This window comes from Athene noctua, chromosome 12 (assembly GCF_965140245.1).
Source record: "Athene noctua chromosome 12, bAthNoc1.hap1.1, whole genome shotgun sequence".
NCBI lineage: Eukaryota > Metazoa > Chordata > Aves > Strigiformes > Strigidae > Athene > Athene noctua.
Genome location: NC_134048.1, coordinates 16,898,343 through 16,918,696, shown reverse-complemented (window position 1 = coordinate 16,918,696; position 20,354 = coordinate 16,898,343). Strand labels below are relative to the sequence as shown.

Here is a 20,354-nt window from a genome sequence, read left to right as displayed (position 1 = left end):
AAGTGATGCTCTGATAAAAGCAGACAGCAAAGAAGCCTTTTGTTTTTTTCTTTTCCCATCCTTCCTTTTTTGGGCTTTGTCTCCCTTCTCTTCAGAGGAAATTTCAGCAGAGATATGTGTCATGTGGGTGAACACCCGGTAGGCAGAAGTTAATTTCCTGCATGCTGGCATAGCATCAGAGCCCGGGGGACGAGGAGGCACAACTCCGTCAGCAAGTGGAGACAGTTCTACACAGCTCAGCACAGCTCCCGCGGGATGGCAGAGGGAAGCCAGGCACCAGCTTGTTGGCTATCGGATGCCAATTTGTCCAAATATTAATGAACTTGGTATAATGGGGAAATAAGACCCTGCAGGGCACTTTGATAGTGAGAGCTTTTATGAATATATTTTATCATCTGATCATTGATTAGTAGGAGTCCAGGCAGAGCATTCAGAAAGTCTTCCCAGCAGGGGGGATTTCAACTTTATTGCTGTCTGGTAACACATCCTTGTGCATTAGGATCAGATTATTGTGATTTTCATTCTCATTTGTGTTCTTGTCATCATTATTCTTGTTTAGGAAAGAGAATGTCTTCCTTTGGGGACATTTCAATAGCCAGTTTCTGTTCCAAGGAGGAGTGTGGAGAGGTGAAAAGCTCAGACTTTGTGGAAAAACAAATTTGGAAACATCTTTATTAAAAAGTGTCAAGGAAAGATCAGTGGTTTTGATTCAAATAACAAGATTTGCTCTAGCCAAACAACATGCTTTGAATCACAACTTCAAAGTGTTGTTTTATTTTGCTTTGAAATGTGAAATGAGAATGATTCTGTTGTTGTTTTAATATTGTTAATTTGATCATCTTGATAATGAAAATTGAAATTTCATTGAAACCAATATTTTCCCATGGAGCACAAGAGCACTTTCTGACTACAAATATTTGCAAGAAGAGAAAATTTGAAAAACAAAATATGGGAATTATTATAACTCCTAGTAATCTGAGTACATCTCCTTGAGATGGTTGCAAGTGACGGGGGACATTTCTGTGAAATGTGAAAGCAAGGAGGAAGCAGAAGAGTGAGAATTTCCGTAGGATGTTGTTGTACAGAAATGCTCTGTATTTCACATGCATTTTTCACACGAACCTAGTGCAGGATTTCTGTGACGCATCACTTAGAAATGAATGCTTGTTAGAACAACGTGGTGGGCAGGTGGGGATCTGCTCCATTCCGATATATCTCCTATATGGTTGCTTCTAAACTTATCACTACAATCTCTCAGCATCTCCCCAGTAATGTATTAACCAACATAAATAGCTTCTGTTATACATCTGTTCTGTCATTCTCTCCCCAGCAGAAAGGAGCAAGTGCAGGGGTGTATTTTGTTTTGGTAGAGGTTTTGGATTGTTTATTTCAGTTTTGTTTTGGAAAAGAGAAGGGAAATTTGTCTGGAGGTTTGGGGTTTTTTTCCAGAACATGCTTGTTTTAAATGCGTATGCCACTATGTATTTATCATAAAAAAATGTAAGATCAAAACCACAGACACATCATTTAGCACAGTGGGTGGTGAGTTTTGCAGCAATTCCTTGCTCTTGTAAATGTGTGTTCCTCAGTCTCGGACCAGTCCCCGGGGAACTTCAGTCCCTCTCAGAGACAAAAATTTGCTTTTGAGAGAAAAGTGGCGTCCTTTTTAAGGACAGTCTTACTAGCCAGAACTTTAATCAGGCTTTTAGGTATGCTGGTCACAACCTACCAAGTGCTTTAAAGATACACTGTGAATTTGATGACCTGCGCATGGCCAAGACAGAGCATAGCCACGGGTTATGTGCTCATAGCCTCTTCTGATGAGTGAGACTGCCAGGCATGGGGTCGACTGGTGTCCTTGGAGCTCTGAAACCTTCATGTCTAGGCATAGGCTGGGTGAGTGTGACAAAGGCCAGGCAGTAACCAGTCATGGAGAGTCCCAGCCAGACCTGATGGCAGGCTGTGTTGTGCCTGTGGATGGGACAACATGAGCATGAGCAAGGAGTTCATCCCTCCTAAACCATAAATGGAATGACTTGATTGTAGGTACATAGCTTCAACCAGAGGAGTCTGTGAGCTCTTAGACGTTTCCCACTGGAATGTCTGGTTCCCCTTCTGCACTGTCACTGACCAGTGGCCCCACTGGATGTGGGTCAGTCACTACCCTGTGGACTAATTTGTCCTGGCTGAGGTGAGATAGTCCCTGTCATTGCTCTTAAAGTCTCTGCTTTCAAAGTCCTGGCTGTTGCACAGCAGAATGTGTCAGGGGGAGAAGCAACATTTTGGAGTTGTGAGTAGTTTCATGTATACAGTAGTGGGCAGAAATCAGTGAAGTCTGAAACAGGCCATAAGCCATTAGGCTTTGCAAAGTGCCACCTCAACTTCAGAAAACAGTCATGAAATTGCAAAAGCACTCATTAAATGTGAAATACAGACCCAGAGAGGAGATTCTTAGAACAGGCATCAGAGGTAATAAATATCCCGCAGCCAATAGCGAGAGCCTGCAGCAAGAGAAATGTGAAGTAAATATGACTCACATTGTACCATTTTTCAGCAATGTAATTTGATAAATTGTCTTCAGAGCTTAAAATAACCCCAGTGTGTAGCAGCTGTGGAGAGTGGGACCTTGTTAATGTCCAGCATGTTACTGCCATTCCTCTCTCAGGATGCACCCAAGGCCTTTGAGGAGACCGAGGGGACGTCTGGGCTTCCCAACCTCCTCTGCCACAAAATGAGGCATCTGAATTTTTCATCCGCCCTATCATTTTCTACAAACTGTATTTTTCGATTGTTGTGGAAAGGATAAAAAAGCAGGGAGCAAAATATATATTTCTTTTGTCAGTTTCCTAGCTTGATCTTCTATTTTTTGTTATCACAAAATGTGTTGCTTCATATGGTTTGAGCCCAAAAGAGACTTCCTGTATATTGGAGACTATTAAATTTAATCCAGTTACTCTTGCTATGACTCAGAAAACTTATGTTTGACTAAAATGAAATACATTTGGCTAAAACAGCTATTCCAAAAAGGCATTTATTCTTCCTTTGAAGATACCATGAGATAGAATATACACAGTTTCTCTCAGCTGAGTGACTATAGGAGTCTTGTTCCCACTGGAGTTTGACAGGAGGATAAATATCACACAGTATCATCCAGTAAATGCAGCCATCCTTTGTGCCCTGCCAGAGGAAAATTAAACAGAGATCTCAAAAAATAAACCCAGCTTCACAGGGGCTCTCTTTATACTGTGTTGAGGAAACAAAACATGTATTTTGGATTCAGATGAAAACATACTAGGAATAAAAGGGAAACGTATAGTCTTATCATGACATCATAGGTTATCATGTCACATTACCTGGACAATGCAGCTTGAAATTGCTTATTATAATCTGCATGATTGAGAACAGAGCTGGAGATGCCCTGGTCAGCCTGAACTGGAAGTGAAATGATGGATGAAGCTTTCATCACAGCCTGCGTCTAGGAGAGAGCCAGACTCCAAAGGGAATGTTTCAAGAGCATCAGCAGGGATGCGTGAGCAGGAAGAGATCCTGTGCTGGTCCATGCAAGGTGCCATAGGGGACTACTGGCGGGAAATGTTTGGGCCACACCAGTGTGCCTAAAGGCTGCGGGTGTTTACTGTGTGCAAGGAGACGTGGTGCAAGATATGATCCACCCTCTAGCTGGCTGGGGATAAAGAGTTAAATGGGTTTTAACTTGCCTGCAGAGTTCCGACCTGGAGCCAGTGCAGGGTGCAGTGGCATGTGCCAAGCGGTGACCGCTGGCCGAGCGAGAACGTGCTGCTTAGGGAGCTTTGCTTGCGGAGATGATGAATGAATGTGCTCCGAGGTGGGAAGGGGAGATATAAATGCTGGCGGCTATCCAGTCAATAGATACAATCTATTATTTATAGGCATCTTGTGGACATCATTATTTGTTTTTAGTGACATGGAAACAGTACGCTCTGGCTGATCTATACAGTGTGCAGCCAGGCTTGCATTTCACTGCGCTCCTTTGCAGGCTTTCTGTTGCAGTCAATCATAGTGGTTTGTCTGTGGAAGAGCAAGTACGGTATTTATTATGTACCTGTAATTAATGCTGAACATCTTCCTCTGCTATTTTTCCTGTTTATTTACATTTCTTTTTAGATCAATTGAAAAAAATCACAGGAGACTTCAGCCACAGAGTTGGTGGAAATAACAGCAAAATTGCTCCACAAGTTGTTGAGGGTTTTTTTTCTTCTAAAGTAGCCTCTAGAGGTTACAACACTTTTAAATTTCATCACGACGTACCTAGTATTGAAAGATTTGATCTGGTTTTAGACGAGATCTAAATCAGAAATTGGTTGAGAAAAAAATATTCCTTTTTTTAGTGAGAGGTTTGATTTGGGTTGTTTCAAGGGAATTATTTCTGTTCTGTCCTTTGTTAACTTACATTTGCAGGGTACTTACTTATTTTGCTAAAAATTTAGAATTAGGGAAATTAGAACCAGCTGCATTTAGCAATTAAAAAGATTTTAATTCCTTCCTGAAATGAAGGCTGAGCCTCGGTGTTTATTTGGCAGCTCTCGATTTCAGCAGGCGTCTTTTCTGACACTCCAAGCATCTGTCTGTCTTTTTAGCCTGGTGCACATGTCTGGTGCTTCGTGGTACCCATTATAACCTTAAACAGGACTCAACTTGTCCTGGAGAGTCACTGGAGAGCTGTGCAAACTCTCCCAAAGCAGAAGTCCCACAGTCAATGGGGAAGGATTTGTGATTTTTTTTTTTCCCTTGCACTGTTCGCAGAGGAAAGTCTGGGGGTGATGGAGTAGACCTCTCTGGTGGGGTTTGCTAAAGCCACCCTGGGGACATGAAAATGGTGTACTTGCTCCTACAGACCACATTGCTGACTCCTAGTGGATTCTCTGCACAGTCTCGAGGCAAGGCACATATTTTTGCTGTGAAGGGAGAAGCAACTTGTTGTTTTCTTGGGGAGCACATGCAACCTGCAGCTCATTCTGGGGCTGCCCTGGGGGACAAGGCAGCCAAGCCAGGCTGGGAGCAGGGTTGGTTCAGCATCCCTACTCCTTCTTCAATGTGTGGTGAGTCCAGGAGTCTTGTTGGCTTGTCCATGGAGACAGAGGTCAGGATCATTTATTTTTGGCAGATTGCTTGAACTGGTGAGCTGAGGTTGGTCTTTAAGAATAAAAGTAAACATTTAGGATTTCAACCTCTGGAAAAGTCTTCTTTCCTTTAAAACTGTACCAAATGATTTCGCAACGATCTCTACCTGGCAGAGTTAATTATGTTCAGGGAGAGGAAATTCAGGTCACAGGGTAACAGCAGTACTTGCAAATCACCAGGAACTGATGACCACACTTATTTCTGAAATGCATTTAACCAGGGAATGTGACTCACCAGAGGAGCAGCTTGACAAATTGCACAATATCTAACTAAACAGTCCCCTTTGGAGTTTGTGCACTTCCATGGCAACCAAAATGTGGCAGCCAGGGGAAAATGGAAATTCTTTTAAAACAGTCGTATTTGCTATCCTCTTTTTTGTTTGGAAAAATGCTGAAGGATACAGAGGACTCAGAAGAAGGAAATAACCAACTGAGAGAATATTGTTGGGAAAATGCAATTTCGTCTGTAAATGAAAAATGAGTTTTGAATTTCCATGTTCTGCCATCTGAAAATTTCTAAATGCTACAGAGGTAATGAATGTTAACTCCACTGATGTGTAAGCCACTTCCTTGGGATGGTTTCCCTATCAGGCATATCTAGTCACTCTTCCACAGCTCTGACTTCAGGCCTTTACCACTGAGGTTACTGGGGGACAGCAAGAAATTTGCTGAAAGTCCCTGCATTGAGTGACAGTTTTATTAATCATTCCACCAGCTGTGTTTCAAGTAAGAAGTCAAACACTTGATGCAAAAGCAGATTTGTTAAGCTAAAAATATAGTTGCAATCTCTTTCTCAAATGTTTCTCATATTTTTGATTGAAAACAAAGCCAAAAATAGCAGGGGGGAAAGTGCATTGCCCAATTTTTTAATCTGTTGAGAAGTTTTATTAGGGCATCTCTGATGTGGAAATGGCATGTGCTGCTTGTGTTTCTCATGCTGTGCACTGGCTCAGGATTGTGAGTGGCACTAAAACTTACAGGGGTGCCTCTGAGATTTATAGCCTTCTGTGTGTCTCCAGCAGGAGACCCTCTGAGGCTCCAGGGACTCCCGATTACACTGTACTCTGACTTGCCGATTTTCAATCAGTAAGAGAAACACACTTTCTCTTTTCATTTTCTTCTCTCTTGATAACCTGTTATCCCTGAGCAGTCAGCTCAGCTGGGGTCTGACATCCTCTGAGCTGCAGTCAGGACTGCACATGGTGGTATCTTCCTAATAGCTAGGTCAGTTGCCAAGTGGTTTTGTCGAAGAATAAGGGTTGTGAGGAGCTGAATGACCTCCATCTCCCTGAAGTGGTGTCCTCTGCAAGGCTGCCAGTCACACACTGCTTTAATGTTGGCACTCCAGAAAAATATTGTAGCTAAGATGGGAAGCCCTGTGCGTGTTTTCACAGGGAAGCCCTGCTTAAATAACTCTTCCATATGCTGTACATCACTTTTATCAGCACTAAGATATCATGTACACACTCTCTGGATACACAGTTGAATGAGCATTGAACTCCTCGATTCAGATTGTTCTGGCTCATAGCACTCAGAGCAGCCACAGCTGCTCTTTGCTGGTTTAATCCCCAGAGCTGGCCAAAACCTCATGGCCTTCTGCTGGGAGGCTCAGAGTACTTCTCTTACTCCACTGGAGTATGGGATTTATTGTACCTATTCTGCTTTTGTCCCAGATTTCATCCCAACTACTTGTCCTGGTAACTAGGGAAGCACTGTACCCCCTTTTCATGAGAAGTTCAGGGATGCATATATACAGCAAACAATGTCCGTTGTAACACCCCAAAACAGCGAGTGAAGACAAATTTATTGCAACATGACAGAGGCATTAGGTTATTCATTGTGAAAGACTTGATGAAGCCAAGTGATTGGGAAAAGCAAAACGTGGGTCATGCTAAGAAATAGGGGCAAAAGCCTTGCTGTGCTTGGACGGCATCTGGAGTTGGAAGAGGCAGAGCATGGGGTCACCTCTGAAGTCTTCCATGATGGTGTCTCAGTCTTCCTTCCATTTTCACTTGAATCAAAGGAGCCAAGTGACAGCTAGGGGCCAAGTGATTCATGTCATCAAATGGTAGGAAAGGGTACATACCCCTTTCTTTAAGCAGCAGCAGACTTCATGGCATTCAATCTATTTAATAAAATCTTCCAGTAATTCTGATTAATGCCTACTCAGAAGAGTTGCTGCTTACCCTTAGATCCAGAGGCTAAGCAGCAATAATCCAATCATGGTAATCATAACTTACTACTTTGATCTTCAGATAAAAGAGCCTATAGAAGTGCAAAAGTGTTACATCACCATTAGTTGGACAACTTCAAAGCCTGTTGTATACACTAATGAATTCTCCCAACACAGTTTGATGAGAAGTAATAGGAGGCAAATGTGTGAACAGAGAGGTAGAAAGGAAAAGAGGAGACGATGAGTCCTCAAATGGTGAAAGGGAAAAGCAGTAAAAATAAGCACCTGTACACTGTGGATAGGTATGAGATGTGAGGAAGGGTCCATGAGGGCCCAGCTGCAGGAGTCAGGCACATGGGATGCTCTCCCGTAGGAGGAATTTTCTCTCTCATTTCTTGAAGCTCTCAATAAAAAGCAGGATCTCAGGATGCAGAAAGGCAAACAGAGGGAGGGGGGCAGCTTTTCATCTCAGCAGTGCTTCCAAAGCTTTCAGAAATAAAAAATTCACCAAATGGATCTTAGCAGGTGAAATAGGGGCAGCAGAAACCCTGAACCCGTTTTTCCTTCACAGTTTGGGAGTTTTAATGTTAAAAGACAGACACTCCTGGGCAGACAAATCTTTTCTAAAAAACACTGGCTGGGGAGACCAGACTCATTCCTCACCAGGTCTGTAAGGGATACACTACACCCTTGCAGAAAAATGAAAGGCTCAAAAGTGAAAATAGAGAGAATGTAACTTGTACAGTCTTGGTGAGGAATCACATTCTAAATTAGAATTGAGAGAGGAAAGAAAGGGAAAATCTGGGAATATTGCTCAGAGTGAAAGTCTTCCAATGCAGAAAACGCTCTCCTCCCAGAAAAGGCTTTTCTCTTGGCAGATCGAGAAATTTGACAACAGACCAAAAAAAAAAAACAAAAAACCAGAGCAAAAAGAATGAAGGCGAGGCACCCTGGAAGAAGTCTGAACTAGGTTATTGTAACATTGCCCAGGAGTCTCAGAAATGGAGCTCTAAATTGTGAGCACATGTAGATGGCTAAAGAGGATCTTGGAAAAATAAGAACAGTAGCATATAATCCAAAATATATTAAAACTTTTGGAAAAAAAGTTTTTTCATCAAGCAGACTTTGAAGAAGAGACTGAGGAAGAGCATAGGAGATCTAGACAACACAGCAAAGGACATTAGCACAATAGGCCGTTGCTTAAAAAGAAAGATGAGTGCTGTTAAATTTGGGGCCACCTGAGGTTGAGGAAGTTCCTGAGTAATGAATCTCCTGGGGCACTCCAATGAGCACTTCTGACTAAATTTTATGCTTGTCACCTTGTGAGTTTTTCTCAGCAAAGCGAACAAATGTCACCGAAGTGAGAAAAATATGTGAAGAGCCTTTTTTACAGTGAAATTTTTGCTCAAAGGCATGACAACTGTCGGGTTTTTTTCCTTGTAGCAAAAACTGGCAAAACTACAGAAGAGGGATGACTTTGCCTTTCACCAGAGCTGCTGAGCAGCCTGAAGTGACCGTGTATTTCTCAGCAAACCTCTATCTAAACACTCATCCCTTGAAGTACCCTTGTTGGCGACATGAGAGGCACACACCATGCCTGTACTTCAGAGAATGACAGTGCATTTTTTTGGATCTATCTGTTCTGCCTTTCAACCACATTCTTAGTTTTTCTTAGGCTTCCACCTCATGTCTCTACTCCAGCCCTTTGTTTACAATGTTTTTTACCAGCCCTCTGGAAGAGCTGCATGTATTATCCTGCAGTTTTAGGGATAAACATCCCAGCAGCCAGTTCTGACTGCTCAGGGATGGTGGCTCCCTCGAGTGAAGGACCCACCTCAGTCCTGCAGTTCTGCTCTGTAGTAGTGTTTTTATACCATGGGTGGTTCATGGGTCCTGCTGACGTTGAGGTGGGCTGGTTGGCCATGCCAGTGAATGTTTGCTTGGCATCTAGTGCTTCCAACACCATAGTTTGCTAGTTGAGCATGTGAGATGTGTTGGTTGCGTAGCAGCAGACTGCATCTTGCATCCATTGAGGACCACAGGAGAGCACAGCCTGCAGGCTGCTATTGAGTACATAAATTACCCACTCTGTAGCTGGGCCCATTTGATACTGCCTCTGCCTGCTGGGATTGAGTGTCTCAGGAAGGGGAAATGGGCAAAGAAGCAGCTCAGAGGTAAATTCCACCTGGTGACCAACACGTCAAGCCACCCACCCAGGTGAAGTTCATAAATGTGATTCATCCTCTTCTCCCACAGATGGGAACTGAATTAGAGAGATGAATTAAGCTACCCTGGATCCCATAAATGACAGGGCTTCCCAAGGAACAAAAAAAAAAAAGCTCCTGGATGCTAGTCCTCTGGTTAGGCTGTTAGGTACCTCTTGCCTGTCAAAATGCTAAGTGAATGTCTTGAAAACAGCACGTAGCTGCTCCATGTAGTCATGCTTATACTTAGCACTGCAGCAATCCAGGCTCCAATGACTGGAGAACCACAAGTGGCATGATGCATTTCTGACTAAGCAGGAAAACTCATTTTAGAAAGAGGTTTTGTCCATTAAAGGGAAATTGAAGAGAAAAGTGCCAACATATTCTGCAAAAGAAGAGATAAAATGGTAGGAGAGGGACCATATACTGCTGTCCAAGGCCATTAGCTTAGGCAGAAAGAAACAGTAAATAAACTATGACTTATAATTAAAGTCTCACAGATACACATCCTCCCATTGAATCTGTGAGATTCTGCATATTTTCAGACAATGTGTTCAGTTGTTGCAATATTTACACAGCAAGTGACTTAAAGACCCCTTCTTAAAAGGACTTCTGCTGAGATTCTGCAATCCATATTGCCTCCATCCAGGGGCTGGATGAGCTGGCATGGTTTGCCTGAAAACATGAGAAAGAGCCCATATACAAATGTTAGGAAGCTCTCCATCTTTTTCCTTCTTTTTCTTTGAAACAAATATTAGAAAAGCAGGAGAGAAACAGCATGGAACTCTCAGTACCTGTGCACCCTCAGCTTTTTTCCCCTGTCTCACTGGTTAATGTTACCCACAAAAAAATATGGGGTAAAATCAAAATATGCAGTTATTACCTCTGTAGAAAAGCATGAAGGGAGCTGAAGAAGGAATTTGTAGCACCAAAAGAGGTAAATGAGATTGTCAATAGAAAACATTCTTACTTCTGTGTTTGTAAGGGGTCTCCTGACACTTCGTGTTAAAGCCCAGCACTGCAGTTGGGACTCCAGACTCTTGTACCAGGAGGTAGAGTTCAATAAGTAAATGCAAGCTAATAATGGCAAGAAAATTAGTAATCTAACACGGACAGAAAAATATGCATTATAATCACTCCACTTTCCTGACAAAACAGTTGGTAGCTCATTCAACACCTTCCATAGCATAGCAGAGGATAAGAGCTTTGCAGCATGTGAGTGATGGATGCACCCAGAGTTGTTCCCAGCTCCACAACCCCACGCTAAGTTCGTTCCTCTATGGCTATTCACAGATTTTTCAAGCAAATCCAGGGTTCATGTCAGGGTTGGAGATAAAATGGTGAGACCAATCATGCCAGGTGGTTTGTGACACACAGAAAAAGCAAAGCTCATTTACATTGACAGAGTCTGATGCTGAGAATTTGTTTAAAATAAGAGCAAAACTGGAGCAAAATGTTTGCAACTAATCCACTACCAAGTCAATCTTCAGATAGACCTATGAAATTATCTCAAGTCAGTATCAAATTAGCAGAGTAGTGTTGGAGATCAGAGGATCTGTGTGGGTAGAAGACCAAAAGTGGATTTGACCCACAATCAGTAGAACAAGCATATAAAAGCTTTTCTTTCAACAGTTTTGCATAAATTCATTCAGTGACGAATATGTCAGTTGACTAAGTGAGCCTTTATTAGAATTGAATTTAACAGCAAATCTGGGAAATCCTCCCAAAGCAACTATGGCTTTAGACTCCCAGATTTGCACTTCTAATTAAAACACTGTCAGTTTAGGTGTAATTCTCCATAAGAAATGGATTTGGAGAGGGGGAAGGGAGAAGTGGGAGAGAACTAAGATGGTGCTTGAACAGGTTTCCAATGAGGTTTACTTTGAATATTTTCTGATCATCTTGTTACTGTTTTCTGCAAAAAAATGTATTGTGCTCTTCTAATAAGATGGCAAAGCAGAGGCAAACTCCTGTCAGCTTTTCCTACCTTCCATAAGGGATAAGATCAAAGAGCAAATTGTTTGATCAAGGACTGCATTTTGTTTTGAGAAATAAGAGATTATAGCTGCATGATTTTCTTTTTTATGTGAAGAATCTGTCAATGCTGAGGCTAGAACATTAAAAAAAATCACTCCATGAACAAAAGGAACTTATAATTCTTTGCTGCTTTCTACTAGCAAAATACAGTTGCTTTTGCAAGGAAAGGTAAAAAGAAAGCCATCTAAGTAAGAAAATAAAAATTACTATTTTCAGCTTGGTCATCTGCAATTTTTCCATTAGACAGATATAAAATAGCACTTTCCAGAATTATCTTTTAAATCGTATGTGTGGTAGGTAAGGGTTTAATGTATTATAAATACTGAAAGAAAATTATTTGTAATGAGAAATTGTAATGAGAAATCAGAAACAAAATTGTTTACAGTTTTAAAATTATACCTTTTAGCCTTTCAGAAATGAAAGATTAAGTAATAGAAAAATGCAAAGCTTGGACGGACCCAAGCCAACCATTTTTGTAATGCTACTTTTAGAGGACATTTGCAACTGTTATCTTTTCATTCCGATTGAAAAAATTTAAGTTTCATTTACAATTTCAGAATTTTCCACGGTTCTGAAATCCTGGTTCCCAGCCAGCTCTAATTTTTTGTGCACCATTTACTACTTACTCCTGCAAGGGTAATGTGGGGAAGGAGCACCCCATTCTTGCCACTGTTTTGTGAGGGGCAGGCAAGACCTCAAGTCAAGGAGAGGATGGGGGGGAGGAGTGTGATCTTAGCCAGCACAGGCAGGGCTAGAGGAAGAAAGCAAGAGATCTTAATTTGGATTGTGTAGGAAAGAAAAGTGTAGGTGCAGAAGAAATAATATAGGTTGAAAAACATACAATCTAGTCTATTTAGCTGTTTCATCTCTTTCTGCATCCTAGAGTTAATCATTCATTATAACCTCTTTCACTGTTTCCTTGCTTATTTTATTCTGATTTATTTTAGATACCGCTGTTCGCAAACCTGACTATGATTATGAATGCGAATCAATCCAGAGGTCAAATAGACAAATCCAAATATCCAAACCTTAGCATATCTTTAAAGTGCTAAACAGTGTGTCCCATCTCACTTGAGCTCTCCTAACTCTTCCACACAGCAGAGAGCTGATTGCCTTCATGTTATGCTTGAACGGGTATGGGGACATGTAAATTCTCTGTGCAAGAGGAGTTAAACCCCACACTGCCCATTAGGGAAGAGAAATGAACTTGAGCTAGGGCTCAAGCTGCAGAACATTTGTTAGTCAAGTAGAAGGTCATTTTCTGTTATCTAGCTGTGGAGTGCAATTTTCAAAACCTCCAAGTGACTTAAAAGTACAAGGTATATCTGTTCCCCTGTGACTGCTCTTACTGGAGCATAAACATAATTCTAAGTCCCACTGGCTTTTGACCAGGCTTTTAGCTCCCTAGTATTGAAGTCACTTCTAGAAATGGGACATTATCTCCTAAATTACAAAAGCACTTTTGCAAATATGTCCCATGATGGCAGCACTGCTGCTCTCCTGCTTGGTCTACAGAAGTAACACAACAAGATCATAATAGATGTTGTCTTTCCAACCACTTGCAGTGGTAAGCAGTAACAGGCATTGGCTCAAAGTGTAAATAGGCAATACAGCTATCCAGAGAAATCCAACCTGTCCTGTTTAACCTGTGTTCACTGCTACTGAGCTGTGGAGATGTCACATGGAATCGCATCTGCTTGTGTGATATTTCATCATGACTTCTATAACATTTTTTACTGTATTACACGAGCCTCCAAGAGCCTTCATCATTGGCCAGCATTCCCATGTGTTAGAAGCTGCACAACCACAGAGCAAAAGGATATCCTATAGAGCCCGTATGCTGTTTTCTCTGCTGTGTGTTTACAGCAGTTTAGATTCACAGCTTCTAGCTCCAAGTCAATCTAGCAATGAGGGCAAACATTGCCCATTAGCAGTGTCTGCAATAAAACATCATACACATGAAGCCCTAACCATGCTGGCAGTCATTTCAAGCTGTTTATCTCCCCTTCTTTCCTTCACAGTCTGTGAGGGTGAGCACTCACCTCCCCACAGCATCTCATGTCATGAGGAGAAATGACCAGCACCAGCAGCAGACACAGCCCAGATGAGACTGGTGCATGATACAGACACGCATCCCATCCTGCCTGGCTCCCACGGGAAAGATGCTACAGCCCCCTCTCCCTCTTTCTCCAGCCCTCCTTGTTACCTCCCAGTCTCAATACCCCAGAGTTACTTTTTCATGCTGTCAGTGCCAGGTGCAGAGCTGGGAAGCATAAGCCATCTGCATCTGACAGCAGGCAGCCCCCGTGGGATAAGCCAGTAATGAATATCACCAGGATGTCGAGGGTCTAGAGGCAGGAATTCGCCTGACTGCCGCTGAAGGGATTGAAACAAGTCGCAGAAATATTCCAGCTTTGTCAGGAAGGAAAGGCTGTATAATTTGCAGCTGGAGATGAATGTGATTATTTGCCATGCAAATGGATTTTGCCAGCTCAAAGTGGCCTTCATCAGCAGAGATTGTTGTATTTGACATTATCTGGTTACTTCTGTTTAATGCCTCTGTGCCTTTTCTGAGCGCTTCCTTCCCTGAGCACACATCATCCAGATTAATTAGAGACAGGTATTTTTTCCTCTTCCCCATCAATCTGAAGATGTGTGAGCTGAATCCATAGCTGCCTTCGTCCCCAGCCCTTCTCCAAATACGAAACAAAAGGTAAAGTTGTTTGCACTGACAGGCTATTTTCCGCAGATGGGAAGCACGGTGGTCACATTTATCTCGCCTAACTTTAGCTACTTAAAAATTAGCTGTGTAGTCCAACCTAGTCATCCTAGTTCCTTCAAATTCAGTAGAGAGGGAGGTCTGCAGAGGGATCTCCTCCCAACCTGGGATAAATGGGGTGAATCATCCCTGGAGGTCCCTACTCATCTCCAGAGTTTGTTTGGTGACTATGTCTCACTTAGAAAGTTAAAGATAGGGTAGAAGAACAATGCCCATCTGCCTGACTTTCCCCCAGCATCCAGCACTCCCCCAGCAAACCTCTGATCTCCCTCTCTGGTGGGCAGTGATGGGGAGGCATAAAAAGAAAGTAATCTGGGATGAGGGACCATAGGTCTGCTCAGCCATGTTGCTGCAGTTAGCGGTGAAGGAAGAGGTCTGCATGAGACGCTGCAGGATGGGGCAACCAGGATATAGCTCGTGGTTGGGAACCATGTCAGTGGGTTAGATCTGGATGATTGAGAAAAGAACTTGTGAACTCACTATAGTATCACCTTGGAGATGGGTCCTCTAGATTTACTGAAATACCTTGAAAGATGGATCCTTCAAAGTCTTTCACCGAGCTTGGGTTTATGGTGAGATGGGCTTTGCTGCCCAGTTTCAGAAAAGTCTGTGGAAAAAGAAACCAGGGGCTGCTCCAAAATGAGGCCCCTGTGCAGAGGAAAGCCTGTCCCACCTCTACTTGTAGAAGTCCTGTCGGCCACAGCTGTAAAACACGCTGATTGTCTTTTCTATCACTGTAATCCCTTGCTGTCATGTTTCCTGCACTTTCTCTCTGCCACGGGTGAAAGCTGCTGTGATCGTTCTCCAGGAGAGTGGGGCTGACAGCACATGTAGTGGGATGGGCCTTATTTCCACATATTGAAACATGTGCTTTCTGCTCCGCCCCACATGCTGCGTGTGTCAGTCGCTGTGTCTGCTTTCTGCTGGGAAGTGATCTCAAAGATTTTTGACTAAAGAGATTTCAGGATGGGCTGATATAAATGGGGAGATGACATGATGTCTGCAGGAGCACCTCCCCTGACATCAGAAATGTTTAAAACCAGACTGGACAAACTGGAAGAGTATAACCTAGATAAGTCATGAAACTAGTGGGCTATGCAGGTTTAGTCTCTTTCCAGCTCTAATTTGGGTGATTATGCATGGTGTGTTTTTTCCCTCAGTGGAGCGACAGAGCGTGCAGATTTGTTTGTCAAGTTGTGTTAAACCTCAGTAAACCATAGCAGCTGGAGCCAGGGCTTCACGGAGACCTGGACATGGCATGACACATGGTCATGAGCTGGTCCAGTGCCCTTAGCTGGACTGGGATATCTCTGTTACCATCCAATAAACCATATTTCTGTGGAGTGACTCAGGTCAGCAGAAAGGTAACACTGAGACATGGTCCCTCATGGAGAAATAAAGTGTTTCTTGTGGGCAGGTCCTCCTTAGTCAGACTGCCTGGCTTTATCAAATAACATTGTAAGTTATATTCTGTCTGGGATAGTGCTCTGCATCTAGAGAAGGACCCTATAAATAATTTAGACAAAATGGATGAATACCGACATCATTCTAAAATTATCTTTCACTCTTAAAATTTTTTTTTAGAATATTTTCTTAGAAATTTAATATAAATTAATGCCTGCTTGACCTATTTGCCTCTATAGCTATCCAGTGGTTACAGATAATTGGCTATTTGATTGCAGCAAGTGAAAAATATCTAGATTTTAAAGCATTATTATGAACATCTTGTCTAACCATCTGCTGAATACAAAACAGGGAATGTCAGTAGACAAATTATTCATTAAGGCTGTAGCTCCTCTCTGAGCTTCAATATGTCTTACAAAAAACACAGAGTTTTGATTTTTAAGCTTGAGGTGATGGAGAAGCTGACCTAGTGATCATAGATGGTCTGTATATCTGGTCTGGCTCCATACTGGTGCTCCTTCCCGTTGTGGGTACGTGGCACAACACAGACCTCACCAGAGTGCTGTTTGGATGGGCATTGCCCTGCCTAGATAAACCTTCCTCGTAGTTGTCTCCATGTCTTATTGTTAATATTATGATATACTCTGAAAGGAAATTAAAATCAAAGCAAATTCAATCAGTTTATTGCTCATTTTTTTTCACTGTGAATTTTTTTATTCCCCCTCTAATTACACTGACACCTTGAAAAGTAGACTAAGAACTGAGACAAATCTTTGTCTTCCCTGGAATTGTCTGGAGAACATGATTTTTGGGTAAACCCCCGGGTAAATGATGGGCCTGCATGAGCAAGCTGCATGTTTTGAACCTTCACACTCCTCCTGTTTGACTCTCCTGTGTCCAGGTCTCTCTCTGGCCGCATAGTCGGTGGCGTCTGGTGGTTCTTCACCTTGATCATCATATCCTCCTACACAGCTAACCTGGCTGCCTTCCTCACCGTGGAAAGGATGGTTTCTCCCATCGAGAGTGCAGAGGACTTGGCCAAGCAGACAGAAATAGCCTATGGGACCCTGGAAGCTGGCTCCACTAAAGAATTTTTTAGGGTAAAAAGGAAACTTTCATGCAAACATTTTGATTAGCCCTCTGTTTGACAAGTCCTCCAGACCCACCCTCTCTCATCCTCAGCTCAGGTCTGATTTTTTCTCTTGCTTCCCCTTACCGTGTTAGGACCCGCTGAGCTTGTCCTTAGGACAGCAAAAATCCAGTTTTCCCAGTGCCTCCCAAAAGACTGGCTGTGTCTCCAGTACATGTGATATTCTGCGACTGTAAACACAAATATGGAATATCCATGTGCTTCCCCATGTTACTGAGGAGCTACTCTGAGTGGCTCCAGAAGAAACCATCTCCTGATTTCCAGCTTGATTTGCCCTTGGTTTGATCCTTAGTCACTTGTCGTACACAAATATGTGGCAGAAATCGGGGGCTGATCTGGGCCCTGATGCAAAAATGGCAGGAGGCTCATGAACATCACGTTACCCCTTTTGCGTGAGTATGTGTTCAGTCCAAGCTGGAAATCTCAGCTGGCACCCAAACCTCTGTTAATGCTCCTGTTGGGTTTCTGCTGTCCTGTGCAGAGATCCAAAATAGCAGTGTTTGAGAAGATGTGGACATACATGAAGTCAGCCGAACCCTCCGTTTTTGTGAGGACGACAGAAGAGGGGATGATCCGGGTGAGGAAGTCGAAAGGGAAGTATGCCTACCTCTTGGAGTCCACGATGAACGAGTACATTGAGCAGCGGAAGCCCTGTGACACCATGAAAGTGGGAGGTAACTTGGACTCCAAAGGCTATGGCATTGCAACGCCAAAGGGGTCTGCACTGAGGTAAGTAGCTTGGATTTGCTTTCTTTTGCCAAACCACCCAGCAAATCAATGTATGCACACAGTTCAATCTCCATTGCCATGTTAATCACTAAAGCTTGGGGCAAGGAGGTGGGGGAGGTGGAGTAAAAGGGGTACGAAGATTCAGCATGATGTGCAGGGAAATAAAATGCCCAGCTCCCACTGAGCAGCAATGGGAGCATCTAATTATTCAAGCCCTGCATTTGGAAACTGGATCCTGGCTGACCCACTTGCTATGAATGTGTCTGCTGTGTTAGGTGATGGCAGGGGGGCTGCTGTGGTGTAACCATTGGTTTCACAGAGCATTATCCGGAAGAGACGCTCATCCTGTGCCATGTGAACTGCACAGCTTTGCAGAGTATGGTATTACCCTGGCTTGGATCCATGCTTGCAGAGGGAGTTCTCATGCGGAAAGCGTTTTGGTGTTTCCTAAAATAAAATGCCATTTTTGAAGGGGTGGAAAGCCAGTTTTGAAAAAGTCCTGAAAAAGGTGTGCATTCTCATTCACTGAGTCAATTCAGATCCTGGCAAGCGCCAAATTTATGACAAGTCCAAAGGGGCACAAATCCTTCATTTCTGAGCCCAGACCTGCAGCTGTCACACATATTTGCCTACTGTCATGTGAAATATCTTCAGAGACTTTCCTTTAAAAAGAAGAACCCTTAAAAAGTACAGACCCAGATCTGAGTTAGTAGCAGAGCTGGGCACTGCACACAGCCATACTTCTGGGCATGAGCTGGCCCCTTGCAAAGTGCATCCCACAAACTGAGGGGCTCAGAGCAGCTTTACCACAGTCTGCAAACAGGGATGGTGATCTGAGTCACGGCAGAGGTGAGGTTCCTTTTGGCAGCAGCCATGCAAGCTCTTCACGTTACAGTCATGAGGAATGTGAGTTTAAGGATTTAGTGGGACTAGTAAATGCTCAGAAGCCACAGCTGTAAGTAATCTGATTGATGCTCCAGCTGATTTAGTTATTTACTGAACGTATTTTAATCAAAATATTTTGACCAAAATCATACATGTGGCATTATACTTGCTTGCTAACATAACCCAGTGCAGAGACGTTTAATCCATAGTCTCTGGACTACTAGAAACCAGCTGAACATTTGCTGATGGATTTGTCTGGTCAAAAAACTCCTGAGCCAAAGCCAGTCCAACGAATAGAAGATATATCAACTGGTAGTGGATGGAGCCCAAGGATTTTGATTACTACATTTATTAAGTCAACTCAAACTTGATTCAGCACTTCCCATATCAACAGTAGCTCATGAACACAGTGCAGGTGGTCCAGAAGGCAATTCTTACATCCAGCGTGGTTCAGGCTCTGAAATGACTTGGGGGCCTCCAAATGAAAGTGGATATATTCTCACAGCTTTGAGATGTTTCCTGTTGCAGTCACCAGTGTTTGTGTTCTGTCTTGGAAATATGGAAATTAGGATACAAGGCTGATTCTATTTAATTATTTATTTAAGCATCAATCTTGTATCTTAATTTTGATATTATAAAAACAAACAAACAGGAACATCCTACCTGTCTTGTAATTGTTGGCATGTGAAGAAGCCATTTATCATACTTCTAAGAAAAATAAACAACAACAAGAAAATTGCATCAATCATTTTAATTTTGCAGATCCAAACATCCCTCTGCTAGACATGATTCCAAAAATTCCTAACATTACTTTCTGTTCCCTCTTTTTCATCCTGGCTGCATGTAGAACAAATTTCTTATGGCCCTAATGGCAAAGGAGGAATGCTTGATTTTCCATCTGATGGTGTTTCTTTGGAACAGTTGTTGTCAGTTTTTGTCCCATTATGTTTGTTCTGTTCCTGTTGTTTTAATTGTTTTAATCTTAGTAGTTGCCTACAGTCATCATGTAGTGTCTGTTTTCCCCTTGGGGTCCTGCACGTGAGAGGTTGCCCTGAGCAAGATGACATTCATGAAGCATCTGTTAGCACGGTCAGCCTGTCCCTTATTCAGGCTTCATCTTCACTCACTTCCACCCACAGAGTAAAAGCTCTGAGCCAGGTTTGGAGGTACATGTGAACCAGGCCTGTCTTAGATCAGATGTGTTTTAGAAGCCGGGCTGCATTTCGATTTTTGCTGCAACCTGTCCCTTTTGTAGCTAGACTGGTTTTCCTGCATTTAGGATAGCTGATTAGGAAAGGATCCTAGAAAGATGCTAAATGAGAGTTCACCATTGTTTTTTCTTGCTTCTACATGGGAACACAATGCCAGGATATTGCCACAGATGAATGAAGACAAGGCTGAAAATCCAGAAATAATTCTACATGTTGTAGCAGGTGCAAACACCCCTCTCAGGCTGTCAGCGAGGTCTCTCAGGCTGCTAAAAGAGCTTGCTTCTTTCTCCTAGGTGATCAGGCTTTGAATATCTTTTGGCCTCCAGATGTTAAAATTCAGTTGCATTTAGGCATGGCTTAAAAGGGCAATGATGAGAGGGCAGAAATTACACCTTTCAACACCAGCTCGGTCAAGGTGTGATCCTGTCTGACATGAGATAGCCATGCAGCTGCAAAACCCATCCATTTACCTGGCAGGCACAATTCTCCACTGTTGGACAAGTGATCAAAAAGAGGGCAAAAAGCCAAATTGCCCAAAACAGAGGAAAGAAAACCCAAGAAATCCCATGTGAGTCTGGACTCAAGGAATGGGGAGATTTTTGAGATGGAGATCTGGGAGGGCA

The 20,354-nt window shown here is 42.8% G+C and overlaps 1 protein-coding gene across 10 annotated transcripts in view; it reads left to right on the top strand.

Moving 5' to 3' along the window:
* Window positions 1–20,354, top strand: part of GRIA1 (glutamate ionotropic receptor AMPA type subunit 1) — a 193,438-nt gene that overhangs the window by 158,104 nt on the left and 14,980 nt on the right. For 9 of the 10 annotated variants that reach the window (XM_074916525.1, XM_074916519.1, XM_074916523.1 and 6 more), the window contains 2 exons: window positions 16,658–16,856; window positions 17,388–17,635. In XM_074916525.1, the coding sequence (XP_074772626.1) occupies window positions 16,658–16,856; window positions 17,388–17,635 (447 nt within the window). Of the gene's footprint in view, window positions 1–16,657; window positions 16,857–17,387; window positions 17,636–19,888; window positions 20,184–20,354 lie in introns of those variants that run through there. The other variant, XM_074916526.1, reaches the window with a different exon arrangement.